General features: G+C 48.3%; 1 protein-coding gene across 1 annotated transcript; it reads right to left on the reverse strand.

The window, feature by feature from the left end:
* Positions 1 to 15,152: 15,152 nt before the first annotated feature.
* Positions 15,153 to 15,561, reverse strand: LOC122638705 (suppressor protein SRP40-like). The gene is made up of 2 exons (XM_043831558.1): positions 15,495 to 15,561; positions 15,153 to 15,436 (listed from the first exon to the last, which is right to left on the reverse strand). Exons 1-2 carry the CDS (start codon positions 15,559 to 15,561, stop codon positions 15,153 to 15,155), a joined length of 351 nt encoding a protein of 116 aa, XP_043687493.1.
* Between the last annotated feature and the right edge of the window lie 1,479 nt (positions 15,562 to 17,040).

Consider the following 17,040-nt stretch of genomic DNA (forward strand, 5'->3'; position numbering starts at 1 on the left):
GTTGGGAGAGTCCTAGTATGGTAGCAGTCCTTCTTTCGGAAGGTTCTCTCGCGTAGAGCGGAGTAGAGAGCCATTTTCAGGGTCAGACTCTTATTAAGGTAAGAGTCTATGTAGAGTGCGATTCCGTGTTGCGCTGGGATCATGGCTTGATCCTTATCCCATGATTCTTGGGATCTCCTGACGTGGCTAGGAGATCCCCGGTGGGGCGTTATGTTGACTTCAGAGGAGGAGGACTCGGCCTCAGAGGTCGACTTAGGAGGGTGGCCCGATGGGTCGGCCTTGGCCTTCACCTCGGCCTAGGAGGTCGGCCTGAGAGGTCTATCTCGGCAGTAAGCTAGGCCAGGAGTTTATGGCTGACCTGTATGAGCTCGGCCTTAGCCACCGGCTAGCTTGTGCGAGTCTGGCTCTGTCAAGCGACTTATAGTGGAGATGGGGTCGGCCCAGTTTCCTGCTCGGCCCAACTCGGTTCTCGGACTGAGGTCGGGTTGGCCCTGTGGCAGCCTCTGATAGGTGGGGTGTTTTATGCCTCATCACAGGCCCCCCCACTCATCAGGGGTCGGCTCAGTACTGATGAGTGAAATTTCCTGGTCTGCTTATCTAGAAGATTTTTGTGGTCGAGCCGAGCTTATTTTTTGCCGCGGATTTGATGTTGCACGGTCTGATGGTTGGGTGTTAGTGCCACGTCAGCGGAGTCATTATGGTAGGCTCAGGAATTCGAAACGTCCTTCGATCTGGGCCGTTGAATTATGCTGAGTTCTGTTCGGCTGTTGGATTAGTTCAGGACAAGAATTATAAATAGGCGACTCCTAACTATTCATTCTTCACTATTCTAAATTATTGACTCCTCGGCAAGCTTGGATTCTTTAGCTCTGTAGCGCTCGGCGTTTACTGGTTCGTGATCAGCTTGGCATTTGCTTCGTCCGCGCTCAGCTTACCCTCAGCTCTTCTTCAACCAGTAAGTCTTCTTCGCCCAGTATGTCAGTTGGTAGTAGTCTCATGGGCGAGCTGTTCACTGGGGCGATAGAGGGCACTAGTCCGAGCTGAGAGCTCCCTGCTCGTTCTCCCACCATAGACTTGTTGGGCTCGACTTCGGATGAGCCCGATGTAGTAGAGCATCGTCAGGCCGAGGTGGCCGAACCTCCGTTGCTCCTAGAGTTCTACCACGCAGCCCAGCCAATTGCCACGGACTAAGTCGAGAACTCTGGGTCGTCCTCATTCGATGAGGAGTCAAGTGAGAGAGATTCGTCCGAAGTGGGGGTTGGCTCAGTCAGCTCATCCGCTGATGTCCCTGAGCTCAAAGAAGGGAGTATCGGCACCATTCCAAGCACGATCACGGATGCCGACCTCGACTATCTAAGGACGACCTATGCCATCCCCGAGGACATCCAGCTCCGAGTTCCTAACCCAGGGGAGATGGCCTGCTACATCAGGCCCGGCGAGGTGGCTTTGTACGAGCTGCCCTTCAAGTATGCGTTCAGGCTCCCCGTCCTCGGCCTGGTGGACCAAATCTTGGACCACTTCCATCTGTCCCCGGGTCAGCTGGTGCCGAACTCCTGGCTGGCCGTGTACGGCTTCTACGCCCTATTTTGTGAGATGGGCCGAGGCGCAAGCGTAGCGCTCTTCTCTCGGCTCTTCTTCTTGAAGAAGTCTCCAGAAAAGGGGTGGTATTATTTCAGCTGCCGATCTGGGAAGAGTGTGTCTCTGGACGGCCACAAGTTTTTGGTCGGCACACCGAGCTTCAACAAGTAGTGGAAGCCCCGCTTCTTCTTTGCTTCGATCCCTAACAGCCCTCTCCGAGCCGAGTGGAAGGAGATCCATTTGAATTATGTCAATAGGGTACTACCCCTGACCGAGAACGAGATGAACTCGGTTGACCTGATCCTCCAGCGTCCGCCCTTCGATGTCCTCCAGCTTCAGGACGAGGGGTTTCTTCACAGGTGGCATATGACCCCTGGTAGGAGCCCGAGCCAAGCCCGTCTCTATTGTCCGAGCTGACCCCTTTACTTAGTCTTCTTTTCTTTTTTGACTTATTTTTGATGTTCTCAATTTCTCTTGTAGTGGTTGGCCACATTCCTCCTATGGATACAGCTCGATTAAGGGCCCAGACCCTCGCGGACCGAAGGAAGAAGAATGCAGAGAAGAAGTCCTGGGGCTAGTCATCCAAGGCCCCCAAGGGCAAGGCCGTGATGCCGGGCCCGTTGGATGCTGTGGCCGGCTTTGAGGCCGAGAAGAGTACGGGCCCAGCGGGGTCTCCGAGGATGGGGAAAGGCCAAAAAGGTGAGAGAAGCCCGCCATAAGACACCAAGCGTCAGAAGCTCTCGGTCAATCTGACAAGTGGTGGTCTTCCGCCCGTGGCTTCACCCCCCAACATCTCCCGATACGTCTTGGGGAGGGCCTCGGCCTTGACGTCGGCCGCCCACGCCAAGGAATGGCTGGATGCAAGTCGGCTTCTAACCAACAGGGAGAAGCTCGAGGCGCTGTCTAACCCCGAGCTCCTCTCCACCCTGTTTCAGGATTTCAACATGGTAAGTTTCCTGGTCGGCTCTTTTGATTAGATCTGATCTGTGTAGTCTATCTTGACTTTTGTTCTCATGCTTTTTTGTAGGGCTTCGCCAAGGCAGTGGAGACCATGCTTCGCTTTGAGCGGCTCCTGACCGAGAACCTCTCCTTGGGTGTCCAGTGCAAGAAGGCCTACCAGGATGCCCAGGATGCCGTTCAGAGGCGTCGGGAGACCCAAGAGAGGCTTACTGCTGCCGAGGCCGAAGTGGAGAGCTCTTAGGCCGAGGTGATCAGGCAGAAGGAGAAGGTCCGGGCTCCGCAGGCTCAGCTTGCCGAGACGAGGGAGAAGGCCAAGGAAGACCTGGCCATGGCTCAGGACGAGGTGATCAGCGACTATCTCCAATCGGAGGAATACGCTAATGTGTGTCATGAGATCAAGAAGCCTCCCTACGCCGAAGGTTTTGAGGCAGGCCGGGCTGAGCTCTTAGCTGAGATCAAGGCGGTCTACCCCGATCTCAATCTCTCCCGTTTTGATGATGATGCAACTACCTTTGCCAGGGAGTTGGGAGATGAGGAGGGAGCCAAGGTCACCCAGGCTCTGCCCCTTGAGGAACCTTCTCAGGCCGACATCCTCCCTCTTAACGCTGGACCTGAAGACCCCCCTTGCTAAGCCTACTGTCGTGGATATCGTCGAGGTCGCCTCCAAGTCCAACGCTGAGGAGATCGAGATGTAAAATTTTATTTATTGTTGTTGTTTTTTTTTTTTTTTTGGAGGGGGCCGAACTGCCCATCTTGTAACCGTGCCGAGCAGTCGGCTTATAATGAATGAAAAAATCTATTTTTGCCAGAATTTGTCCAAGTGTTTTAGCTTAGCGCTCTTAACCTTCTCTTTCTTGTGTATGCTGTTCTATTTGAGGTTGTGGCCGAACTGTCGAGTCGTTCCGCTAGTCGAGCTTAGGAACTTGTCTCTTTTTTACCCATGCTTCATGTGGTCGGAGGCTCGGCCATGCCATGCCCGAGGTCAATGTGATCCTTGCTTTGGTTGGTTAATTCGCCGTTCCCATCTGTCCGATTGGACAGGCTATCATATGAGTGGACGCATGGCCGAGCAGTCTTCCTGGCCGTGCGTAATGCCTTGGCTTAGTTTCAAACTTTGTTAGGCTCGGCTACAGGGGGAGTTTACTCTTGAGAGGTCGGCCAGGTCTATGAGGACCGATCTTACGACTTGGCTACCGACCTATGATGGTCGATCTTCGAGGTCGGCCAGGTCTATGAGGACCGATCTTATGACTTGGCTGCCGACCTATGAGGGTTGGTCTTCGAGGTCAGCCAGGTCTATAAGGACCGGTCTTACGACTTGGCTGCCGACCTATGAGGGTCGGTCTTCGAGGTCGGCTAGGTCTATGAGGACCGATCTTATGACTTGGCTGCCGACCTATGAGGGTCGGTCTTCGAGGTCGGCTAGGTCTATGAGGACCGGTCTTATGACTTGGCTGCCGACCTATGAGGGTCGGTCTTCGAGGTCGGCCAGGTCTATGACGATCGGTCTTAAGACTTGGCTGCCGACCTATGAGGGTCGGTCTTCGAGGTCGGCCAGGTCAATGAGGACCGGTCTTATGACTTGGCTGCCGACCTATGAGGGTCGATCTTCGAGGTTGGCCAGGTCTATGAGGATCGGTCTTACGACTTGGCTGCCAACCTATGAGGGTCGGTCTTCGAGGTCGGCCAAGTCTATGAGGACCGGTCTTACGACTTGGCTGCCGACCTATGAGGGTCGGTCTTCGAGGTCGGCCAGGTCTATGAGGACCGGTCTTACGACTTGGCTGTCGACCTATGAGGGTCGGTCTTTGAGGTCGGCCAGGTCTATGAGGACTGGTCTTACGACTTGGCTGTCGACCTATGAGGGTCAGTCTTTGAGGTCGGCCAGGTCTATGAGGACCGGTCTTACGACTTTGATTTAGGAGCTTGCGAGTACGTTAAATGGTGGAGAAAGACTTTATTTAATTGAATCAAATGTCGGAGCTGAAGCCGAATACAAGCATGCTCAGTTACTGAAAAAACTTCTTCAAATTTTTTGAGTTCCAAGGTCTCGGTACCTTCTTGCCCCTGGAGTCTGCAAGCGATACGTGCCAGGGCGAATTTGCTTGGAGACTATGTACGGGCCTTCCCAATTTGGTGCTAACTTTCCTTGCTGCCTCGACTGGGAGGTGCTGAGTTTTTTGAGGACGAGGTCCCCTTGACGGAAGTGCCGCTCTTTGACTCTTGAGTCATAGTACTTTGCTGTCCTCTGTTGGTATGCCGTGTTTCGAAGTAAGGCATTTTCTCGAACTTCGTCAAGGAAGTCCAGGTTGGCTCTCAGTCCATCTTCATAGGTCTTCTCATCGAAGTTGAGCACCCGGTACGACGATGCCATAATTTCGATCGGGGCAAGGGCCTCGTCCCCTAAGTGAGGCAAAAAGGACTCTCCCCGGTTGGTGTTCTTACTGTCGTCCTATATGCCCATAGGACACTTGGGAGCTCTTCTACCTATCTCCCTTTGGCCTCATCTAATCTTCTCTTAATGCCGGCGAGTAATGTTCAGTTGGACACTTCTACTTGTCCATTTGCTTATGGATGAGCTACTAAGACGGGTCAGAAGTCAATGTAGAAGTGTTCGCAGAATTCTCGGAAGGCTGGGTTGTTGAATTACGTGTCATTATCTGTGATGAGCACTTTCGGTAGCCCGAATCGGTAGATGACCTTATCTCGTAAGAATTTCTCCATGTTCTTCTCGGTGATGGTTGCAAGGGCCTTAGCCTCGACCCACTTGGTGAAGTAATCGATCGCCACTACCACGTATTTTCTGTTTCCTGATGCCGGGGTGAAATCTCCGAGAATGTCCATTCCCCACATAGCGAAAGGGATTGGGCTCAGCATTGAGGTCAACTTTGTTGTTGGTCGGCCGGGGATTGGTGCGAACAGTTGACACTTCTCGCACGTCTTCACATACCTCATGGCCTCTTCTTGCATTCTTGGCCAATAGAATCCTTGCCAAAGTATCTTGTATGCAAGAGCTCGGCCACCCATGTGACTCCCGCATATTCCCTCATGCACCTCGGCCAATGCATACTCGGCTCCCTTCGGTCCAAGGCATCGGAGAAGAGGGGCCGAGATTGCTCTTTTGTAGAGCACTCCGTCGATCATGGTGTATTTGGAAGCTCAGATCTTGACCTTTCTTGCCTCGTCTCGGTTCTCCAGGAGCAGGTCATTCTCCAAGTAGTTGACAATGGGGTCCAACCAGGTAGGCCCGTCCTCTTCAATGTGCTTCACACTTTCTTCTTGTAAGGAGGGCTTCTCCAAGATTTCTATGTATACTGATTGGCTCAGATATTGGAGGTCGGCCTCGGCCAACCTGGATAAGGAGTCAGCCACGGCATTCTCTTTTCTCGGTATTCGAGTCATCTTGAAGTGCTCGAGTTTGAAAATTAGATCTCATGCTTGGCTCAGGTAAGCTATCATCCTTTCGTCTTTCGCCTCATAGTCTCCATTGACCTGGTTGACCACGAGTTGGGAGTCTCCTCGCACCTTCAACCGCTTTATGCCCATTGCTTTGCTGACTCGAAGTCCAGCTAGGAGGGCTTCATACTCAGCCTTGTTCTTCGAGGTGGGAAACTTGGACCTCAGGGCATATTGGATCAGAAACCTTTTGGGGCTTACCAGTATCAGGCCGGCCCTGCTTCCTCCAGAGTTGCTTGAGCCGTCGACATTCATGGTCCAAATCGGGTCGGCTGTAGCCCCGACCTCTTCTACTGTCTTTTCTTCCCCGACCTCAAGGTTGGGCCCTGTGCATTCGGCGATGAAGTCGGCAAGGGCTTGTCCTTTTATCACCATCCTCGGACGATAGCTTATATCATATTCACTCAGCTCAACCGCCCAGGTGATCAACCTTCCCGAAACGTCGGGTTTGTGCAATATCTTCTTGAGTGGCTGGTCGATCAGTACTGCGATCGGATGAGCTTGGAAGTATGGCCTTAGTTTCCTTGCGGCTGTAACAAGAGCGAATGCTACTTTCTCGAACCCGGAGTATCTTGTCTCGGCATCGACAAGAACGTGGCTGATGTAATATATGGGTCTTTGAGTTCGACTTTCTTCCCTAATCAACATCGCGCTGACCGCTACAGCAGTAGCGGCTAAATAAACTTGAAGCTCCTCTTTTGGCTCGGGTCGGCTGAGAAGAGGCGGGTTCTCCAAATATTTCTTCAGCTCTTCAAAAGCTTCCTGGCATTCGTCCGACCAGATAAAGTCCTTTGGGTTCCGGATATTCTTGAGGGCCTTAAAGAACGGTAGGCACTTGCCGCCCGATCTCGACATAAACCGTGCCAACGCCGCTACCCGTCCGTTTAGCCTCTGTACTTCTCGGATCGTCCTTGGAGGGTTCATCTCTTGGATGGCTCTGATTTTTATCGGATTGGCTTCGATGCCTCTGACAGAGACCATGAAGCCGAGGAACTTTCCCAAGGTCACGCCGAATGCACACTTAGCGAGATTCAGCTTCATTTGGTTCTTCCTCAATACGCCAAAGGCTTCTCCCAGGTTGGCCAAGTGGTGTTCGGCCTTCAAACTTTTCACCAGCATGTCGTCCACGTAGACTTCCATGTTTCTTCCGATCTGCTCGCGGAATATATAGTTCACGAGCCGCTGGTATGTCACTCCGGCATTTTTCAATCCGAACGGCATGACCTTGTAGCAAAAATTTTCTTGGTCAGTTCGGAATGCCGTGTATGACTCGTCCTCCTCATGCATCATGATTTGGTTGTAGCCAGAATACGCGTCTATGAAACTCAGCATCTCGTGACCTACCGTGGCGTCGATCAAGAGGTCGATTCGAGGTAGCGGGTACTCATCTTTTGGACAACCCTTGTTGAGGTCGGTGCAGTCGACACACATTCTCCACTTCCCATTTGGTTTAGGGACCATGACGACGTTAGCCAGCCAAGTCGAGAATTTTTCTTCTCGGATGAACCCTGAGCGGCGAAGCTTCTCCACCTCTTCCTTGATCGCGGTTTGTCGATCAAGTGCGTAGTTCCTTCTCTTCTACCGAATTGGTTTTCGACCTGGATCCACGTGGAGCCGGTGTTCGGCTATATGCCTGGATATGCTCATCATGTCGGCGGCCGACCAGGCAAAGACATTAGTGTTTGCCTTTAAGAAGGCTCCGAGCTGATTCCTTTGATCTTCATTCAGTAATGATCCGAGCTGGACCACCTTTGCTGGGTCATCTTTGCTGAGATGAAATGGGGTCAGGTCTTCCACGGGTCGTCCTCTCCTCTCGATAAGCTCATCCCGCTGATCCTCGGGGAGGTGCTCGACGCACATTGCCATTCCTCGGACATTACCTTTGTTTTGCTTGACAAAAGTAGCATAGCACTCCCGCGCCTTCTTCTGGTCGCCTCGAACTTCACCGACACCGTTCTCGGTGGGGAACTTCATCTTTAAGTGTGTCGGGGAGATGATGGCTTGGAGAGCGGTCAATGAAGGACGACCGAGTATGGCGTTGAAAGCCACTACCGACTGTACCACCATGAATTTGACTTGGATCGTCGCCTGGCATGGAGCTTGGCCAACCGTGACCAGCAGGTCGATTGAGCCCTTGATGGTCGCGGCAGCTCCCAAGAACCCATGAAGTGAGGTGCCTTCTGGCTTGAGTGCTTCGTCGCCGAAGCCGAATTGTCGGTACGCTTCTAGTGACATAAGGTCCACGGATGCGCCGGTATCAACCAATACACGGTGGATGGGTCTCTTCGCAATTTCTACCTGCACCACTAAAGCGTCATCATGAGGTAAACTTATACGTTCGAGGTCGGCCTCGGTGAAGGAGATTGTTGCCGCTGGCTTGAGTCTCTTGGTGGGCATCTCGACAACTCCGATGAACCGCACATTTGCCTTAGCCTTTCGAGTAGTCTCTTGTCCGGGCCCTCCGAGGATAGTGTATATGGGGGCTCCCTTGTCACTGCTCGGCCCGGACCCGTCCTCTTTCTTCTCAGCTCGGACTTTATCTTCCTCTCGTTCGACTCGCCTATTTTTGGGCCTCGGCTCGGCTCTTCTTTGATCCCTCTCTTCAGGCAGCCAATCCCCACGATCTTCTCGGCCTCCTTTGACATATCGCTTCAAATGGCCCGCTTTTATTAGCTCTTCGATTTCTCTTTTCAGTTGATAGCAATCCTCGGTGTCGTGACCGGTGTCCTTGTAGAACTGACAATATTTGTTGGGATTCTGAGATGACCCCACTTGCATCGGTCGGGATTGATGGATGTACCCCCTGTCCTGTATTTGCATCAAGATCTCCTTGCGTGAGGTATTCAATGGAGTGTAGTCCGGGCTCCGAGCTCGATCCGACCTGTCAGCTCCGTGATCCATCTCGGGCCGTTTATCTTCCCTACGGTCGTCTATTGTCGGCCTTTTCTTATCGGGTCGGCCTTCGTTTCCCTTTCGGGCCTGGAGGACCTCGGCCATATTTGTAAATTCATTGCATCTCTCTAAGAGCTCAGCCAGGTTTCTGGTTGGCTTCCTGGCCAAGTCCTTGATGAGGTCCATGTCGGCAAGCCCGTTGCTCATAGCAGTATGGGCCGTCGCCTCATCCAAATCCTTGATGTCTAAGGATTCCTTGTTGAATCGGGAGACGAATGCTCGGATCAACTCGTCGGGCCTTTGCTTTACGCTGAGGAGGTTGACCGTTGTCTTCTTGTGTTTCATACTACTCTGGAAACGCATGACGAATGCTTGACAGAGTTGAGCGAAGCTTGTTATAGAGTTCGGCGGCAACCAGGAGAACCATGAGGTCGCCGCGCCCTTGAGAGATGCAGGGAAGGCTCGACAAGAAACGATCTCAGTTCCTCCATACATGGTCATCATCGCATTAAAGTAGTTGATGTGATCTGTCGGGTCGATTGTCCCGTCATATCGGTCGAACGGGGGAGGTTTGAACCCGTTTGGTAGCGGCGCGGTCATGATCTCAGGAGGATATGGGTGACGCCTGACCAACGAGTAGGCGTCCGGGGTCGCTTGTTTCTTCAACCCCTCCACTTGCTCAGCCAAGTCTCGTAGCTGCCTCTCCAGCTCTGTTTCAGGTGCTCGGCCAATCGGCTCCTTGGCCAGGGGTCGGTAGGGTTGGTCGTCCCGTTGTGGTCGGCCATTCTGGTCAGCTCAGTCCACACCATCCTTCCTTGTTCTTCTTTCCTCCTGGAAGTTGGATCCACGGGGGCTCCCCTGTTGTTCTTCTCGGGGAGGCGAGCTTTGACGCCGGGGGGTATGACGAGATCCTTCTCCTTGTCTCACCGCACACCTTTCAATCGGCTCTTTCCTTTGTTCTCAGACTCTCCTCGACTGTTTGTCCTCTCCGAGCAGTCCAAAAAATACCGACCTCCTCGCTACCGAGCCGACTGGTTCGATTTCCTGCCCTGTTCGTGGGCTTTGGCGATGCTCTTGCTCATCCCGCCGAGCGCCTCTACTAGGGTGCGGAGGTGGAGTCTTCTGACGAGACGAGTGTGAGGACGCGGCTCGGCTAGGCTCGGCCCTACGTTGGCCACCATTTTGCTGTAAGTTTCTCTCTGCGCGGACTAGAGCTGGAGGGGGCGCTACCAGTGGTTGACCCATCAGCCCGCCTTGGGCCATCGGTTCATGAAGGTGCGCAGCATCTCGTTGGTGTGGAGCATCTGCAACTGCAAGTCCATAACCTGTCGATTATTTGCCAGGGCTTCGGGGTCCAAACTCTCTGGCAAGGGTGGCGACGCTGGTAGGCCCATCCCGTCCAAGCCTGGCTCGGCATGTACCCGGCCAGCCGCGGCTGTGGTTAACACACCTCCCCCATTCCCGCCCTCTGGCTGGGGAACGGTGCCCGTGATGGGCTGCGCACCCCCCGCCCGAGGGGGTCTTCTGTTTATCCCCTGTCGAGAGGCTTCGGGGGGCTGTGATCGCCTTGTCTGCCCAACGGGTTGTGGCTCGTCCGTGCGAGAAGTCGAGCCATGCTGCCCCGATCTCGTGTGCACCATTATTGTTGCTCTTGAAGTTGGTAGAAACAACGATGCTTACTAATGTCGTTCCCACAGACGGCGCCAAATCTGTTGCATGTGGAAATCTTCGATGCTTGGTTCACCCACGGATGAGCCTGCAAAGACCAAGTGATGAGCACAAGAGAGCCGGTGTGGCTCCGGCCTAGGACTCTCCGATGCTAAAGTTAGATAACCAGTGCAACAGCGTAACTGCTAGTAAAGTGAGATGAGGAATGGTGCTCCATACCTGGATATTTATAGAGTGAGGAGGAGATGAGGCGGTTGGGAGAGTCCCAGTATGGTAGGAGTCCTTCTTTCGGAAGGTTCTCTCACGTAGAGCGGAGTGGAGAGCCATTTTCGGGGTCAGACTCTTATTAAGGTAAGAGTCCATGTAGAGTGCGATTCCGTGTTACGCTGGGATCGTGGCTTGATCCTTATCCCGTGATTCTCGGGATCTCCTGACGTGGCCAGGAGATCCCCGGTGGGGCGTTATGTCGGCCCCAGAGGAGGAGGACTCGGCCTCGGAGGTCGGCTTAGTAGGGCGGCCCGATGGCTCGGCCAGGAGTTTACGGCTGACCTGTATGAGCTCGGCCTTAGCCACTGGCTAGCTTGCGCAAGTCTGGCTCTGTCAAGCGACTTATAGTGGAGATGGGGTCAGCCCGGTTTCCTGCTCGGCCCAACTCGATTCTCGGACTGAGGTCAGGTCGGCCCTGTGGCAGCCTCTGATAGGTGGGGTGTTTTATGCCTCTTCAAGATGTTATAATAATAAGCGACGGTTTTAAGGTATGAAAGGCTTTTTCAAGGTTTGGATTTTAACAATACTTTGGAGCCTGAAATTCTTTTTCAAGGTATATATGAAGATGCTACTAAATAAAGAATAAACTGATTGATTTGAAACATTAGAGCATGACAAAATATCAAATTTCAAATTACTAACTCCAACAGAGGAGCCTCATGCACTGGGTACACCCCTTTTTTTTTTTTTTTTTTTGTAAACTCCAACAGAGGAAAGGTTGTTAAGATGAATGAGTAGCAAGATCATGAAAGAGATTCAAAAACAAATGCGACTGAGGAATTAAGTGCAGCTCTCATTCAAATTTTAATCTGATCATGTTCAATGAAGGGCAGTGGCTACAACTCTGGAATGGAGCACAATGGTGAAGATCTGAGCTTTAAAATAGAATGGCAGACAAAGTTGTCAATGAGGTATTCAGAATTGATTAGAGAGCTTACACTGTAGTAGAGAATATGGCTTTGTATGGGAATGGACTGGCCTTGAGAACTACTAATGTCTCTAAATCTGGATATGCCCTTTCTCAAAAACAAGTCTATGATTTATTGGTGGTAGACGGTGGTTGTGGCAAAATGAGGCTTGATTAAATTGAAGTGTTATCATTGCTTGTGGGAAGTGTTATACATGGTGGAATATAAAGCTGAGATGCACACTTTATTGCTTTTCGACATGGCTAATCTCAAGGGGACCTTATGGGATGGACAGGGCTGGTTTTGCATTTTAGGGGTAAAACCCTTCTATTTTTTTTTTTTTTTTTTTTTTCCTTCTTTCAATTGTGGTAAAGCCCTTCCTACAGGGCTTACTTTGAGGAATGAGCATTGTTATATTTAATAGGTTTTTTTAAGATGAAAAACACCTACTCTATTTAAGGTTGTGTGCAATATATGTTTCCATTTCAGGATTTTGTTGAGCATTTTTTTCTAGGTTTAAAGCTTTGAAGATCGTTACAAGGTATGGCTCTTTCGATCTCACTCACTCTAAGAATAGCTTTTAATCCGATGCTGAAATTTGGGGAAATCAAAAAGCAAAATATAGATATTCTGTTTTCTATATATATTACTATTAATCTTCTTCCAAGCTCTCTCTATCTCACTCACTTCATACATGCAATTTGTTGGGCACTGAATTAGGCAAATGTGAGCACGACCATAATTCAGTAATCTAGACTGAAGTTCATGGACAACACACCCTTTAATTGCACTTGCTCTTACCTGGTAGATTGCCCCAAGGAAACAAATCTTCTTCGTCATTCTCCTTTATCCTCGTTATATCTTGGATAGAAATTGCCCTAGCGATAAGCTGATTCTCCTTCTAATATACCCATGGCCACATTGTTGGTTTAAAGGATGAGTACACTGCCGTTGACATTCGAATCATCTGATCATCCCTTCATAAGTCATAAATCTCCCTGATCTTGGTAGACAGGCTTCTTTCTGTTCTTTCTTAACATCACCCGATCGCACCGAAGACCAATGAAGAGAGAGATTGACAGTAAAGAGGGGAAAGCAGAGATGTGATACGAACGAATGAAAAATTGAATGGAAAACAAAAATGGATGAATGGAAAATTGTACATATGGGAAGACCGAACTTGATTATTACTACATCAAGTTGCCTACATACCCAAGTAGGGATCAGGTCAAATGTAGTTCAGGATGGTCAATGACTCAAATATAATATTTCTTCAATTGGTCCATGTTAACCAATCCCCAAAGGTCTTCTCCGTCTACGTCTGTGTGGCAACCAACATTGCCTGATAAATTTGCCTTTACATTGTACGAAACGCCCCAGTTGGGTCAGAATTTTTCCCTTGGATCATGTATTGGAGCTCTTTGCTCTCTCAATACTAGATCTCCAACATCAATCTTTCGAGGATGTACTGCTTTATTTAATGCTCTAGCCATCCTTAGTTGATATTTTTTCAGATTATCCATGGCCTTCATTCTCTTTTCATCTAAGAGGTTGAGCTCTTCATATCTGGCTTTCATCCATTCTCTTTCAGGCAACTGACTGTCAAATAGTATTTGGATAAAGGGTACCTGTATTTCTACAGGTAAAACAACCTCCATTCCATATACCAGGGAATACGGGGTTGCCAGTTGAGGTACGAATTGATGTTCGGTAAGCCCATAAGTATAATGGGAGTTTGTCGGCCCAATCTCTGTGCGTATCAGCCATCTTTTGTTGTAGTCTTCATGTTTTTGCTGGCTACTTCTACTGCACCATTTGTTTGAGGTCTATATGTGGTAGATCTATGCCTTTTTATACCGAATTTGATACAGATTTCTTTCGCCTTTCCTTGAAAATGCATGCTTTGATCGGAGATTAGCTCGTAAGGTACCCCATATCTGCAAATGATATTTTCTTTGATGAACTTTGATACCTTAGCATCTATTAAGACTGCATAAGATTGAGCCTCCACCCATTTCGTGAAATAGTCTATGGCAACCAAGATGAATTCATGTCCATTATGCACTACAAGAAAAGGCACTAAATATGACACTTTGATTTTTTAATTAGTGGCGGTATTAATACAACCGCCACTAAATAACCCGTAGACTTGCTTATATAGCGACGGTTATAAAAATACGTCACTAAATACTAAAAATTTCCCTCCCCTTACTTCCCGCCTAATTAATTTTTTTTTGATGGAAAGAAAGAAAAGTTTATATTAGTTAAAAGAAACAGATGTACAAGAGTCTATACAACAAGGGGTATGAGGGGCCGAAGCTAACAAACACCTAACCAGTTAACAATAGAAAGATTAGTAATTAACTTAAAGGAGATGTCATTAGATTTGGCCGATATCTTCAAAAAATAGTCTAAAACTTCAAGGGGCCATGGGGAAAGGGATGGAGTTGGAAGAAGTCCTGGTAGCACATCATTAGAGCACCAAACTTCTTTCAGCTTCAAACCTCTCAAGGCAGCAAAATCTAGTCCGTTGAGAATCCCAGTCAGCTCAGGTTCCAAAAAATGATAGTTTTTACTTCGGCCAGCAGTCAGAAACAGAAGTTCTCCATCAACCAAAAAACCAAAGACCCATCCAGGCTTACCTAAAACTTTGCAGTCAAACCCTGCGCATAACAAAATAGGAAAATCTAATATGGGTAAATCAAACCTAGAAGAGGACGCATGGTTAGTAAAATCCGAATAATAAAAATGAGGAGAAGGAGACACAAAATTTGAATTAAAATAGAGGGGTGGGGAAATCTTTAAATCCAATAATCACTGGTTTATTCGTCGAAGAATCTGACCAGGGTTAGGTCGCACAGAATTAAATAGAAAATTTTTTCTAGCCTGCCAAATAACATAACAAGTAATAATAAAAACAGAAAAAACCAAATTAAAGAGGGCTTGTCAAGCTATCGGTCCGGCAAAGCAGAGATGCAGTAATGTCTGAGAGAAGGAAATGAAATGAAATCAGTACTCAAACCCAAAGGACCAGCTAACCAGATGTGTTTAACCCAGTCACAAGAGAAGAAGATATGCTAGAGGGTCTCATTAATTGGTGGTCTTATTTTACCGCTATGGATTTGTTTCTATAGTGGCGGTTTATTTGAAGACTTTTAGTTATTTAGATGCGAGTTTTGTAAACCGTCGCTGATTAACCCAAGAATACCCCGCCCAAACTTTTATTCCTCCCGCGCCATTCTCCGCGAAACCCCTTCGTTCCTCCTACGACGAAACCCCTTGAAGTTTCTCCGCCATCTCCGTGAAAACCTAAGCACAACTCTTCAAATGAAACCAGGAGGAATGATGCAGCGAGAGACAAACCCTCTCCCAGTTCCTTAATCTTCTTCCTAAGCTGTTTCTCTGATCTCCTCTCCCTTCCTCTCACGGCGTCTGACATTTTTCCTTCTTTCTCCTCTTGCGTCTGTCTTCACTTGAAGAACTAAGGGAAGATGATGACGAAGAATATGAATCAGAATCACTGTTAGACTCTGATGTTTCAGTCTCCGTATCAGATGAGGTATCTGACTCAGATGTGTGGTGTCTTCTTCTCTTTTTCCTCTTCTCCTGGGAAGATTTCTTGTCTTTTCCCTGTCGTCTAGATTCATAACTATCAGACTCAGAATAAGTATCCTTCCCTGATTTTGATTTACTTGTTTTTTTCTTATCTGCAGATAAGAGTGTTTGAATCATCAAAAACCAAAAGAAAGGAGCAAAGCATAGTACCGCTGTCCAATGTAGCTGGCCGATGATTTTTACTTTTCACAGAATCTCTGATATCTGTACAAACCATCTGCGTGCATTCTCACAACTTCTCTATCGGGATTCAGGTGCTTTAGAATCGACTTTTACCTTCCCAAATAAAAACGATTTTTTTTTTTCTGTAGTGACCCCTAATTTAGTACTAAGAATGAGAAAGACATTATTTCTTGGAATGTTTTTGAACTTCTGTTTTTTTAGGCTTGACATCATTGTTCGGATTTTAAATTTCGATTGGCATTTAGTTCTTTCAATGCCATATGGTTATTTCCATAAAAAAATGTCATATGGTTTTATGTTAAGGGTGGATTTCACACTTTTGGAATCTTATTCTCCCAGTGATGATGAAGTTGAGATTTTTGGGAGAGACTCAGCTAGTAAGTTTATCTAAGTTGAAGTAGACTTTTTTTTTTTTTTTTTTTGGGGGGGGGGGGGGTGTTAAACAGTTGAAATAGACTTTATGAAAGACAGATGTGTAGAAACAAAGTTACAGTAGGGGGAGAAATGTTTAAAATTGACTTCCTAGGGAACAAATATGTAAAAAGCCAAAATTCGCAAAGGATAAACAAGAGCCAAAGTCAAACCTTGTAGAAGGTGGATATGTTTAGGGTAAAAAATTCAACTCAATTCAATAACGGTAAATTTTTTTTTTTGGGTGGGGGGGGGGGGGTTGTGGGGGGGAGTGAGGTAGGGTGCTGGGGTGGGAGGAGGGATGAAGGTGCAATTCAATTCCTAAGCTTAGTGGATACAATTAGCAATTCCATCAAACAGGGAATCTGTCTTGAAAAAGTCTGTTATACTAAGATCCTACATTGATTAGATTTGTAGTGAAGTGAAATAAAATTTTGCAGTGATAAAGAAACTCATAATCTATGAGAATTAAAACAGAGGAAATTATTTTGAAAAAGACCAAGTTATCCGAAAGAGAAAGAAAAGAAATTGATGTCTTAAGGATGATGAACACAAGAAAGAGCAAAGTGTCTTGTTAGTTTATTAATATCATATTAGAAAAATACATAATGTCTGAATTTTACCACATGAATAGATTAAGGATATGATAGTCGAAACAAGAAAGGGCCACACTGGTGAGGATTTTTGAATGTGCATGCTTGTAAATTTATAGAGTTCTTTTTTTCTTTTCTTCTCCTAATGATAGTTCCATAGAATTTTTTTTGGTCATTCTTGTCTAGGGCCCATAGACAATAAGTAAGATGGCAGCCCAAGAGGGCGGCCAAAGGGATGAGAGAGGGAGAATTACAGGATGTCACAGATCCGATGGGGGGAGAGTCGAACATATGACCACTCCATAGGACTTAGGCCAGCACTCTATTGTGATTGACAAACATTTAGGATGTTGAATAATAGATGGGAGGGATCGCTGCTAGGCTGCATGATTTTTGCACCAGGGCGGGGGGCCTGAGAGTGCATACGGGGGCATTTAACAAGGGTGAGATTTTTTTTGGGGGGGGGGGGGGCGCAGGACAGTTTCGCCCTTCTTGTGTCTGGGCTCAAG

Source organism: Telopea speciosissima, chromosome 9, assembly GCF_018873765.1.
Source record: "Telopea speciosissima isolate NSW1024214 ecotype Mountain lineage chromosome 9, Tspe_v1, whole genome shotgun sequence".
Lineage (NCBI taxonomy): Eukaryota > Viridiplantae > Streptophyta > Magnoliopsida > Proteales > Proteaceae > Telopea > Telopea speciosissima.

Coding starts and splice junctions, on each gene's coding strand:
- LOC122638705 (XM_043831558.1), bottom strand. CDS start 15,561: ATGGTTTGTACAGATATCAGAGATTCTGTGAAAAGTAAAAATCATCGG. Junction 15,437..15,494: donor GCCAGCTACATTGGACAGCG/GTACTATGCTTT, acceptor TCTTATCTGCAG/ATAAGAAAAAAACAAGTAAA.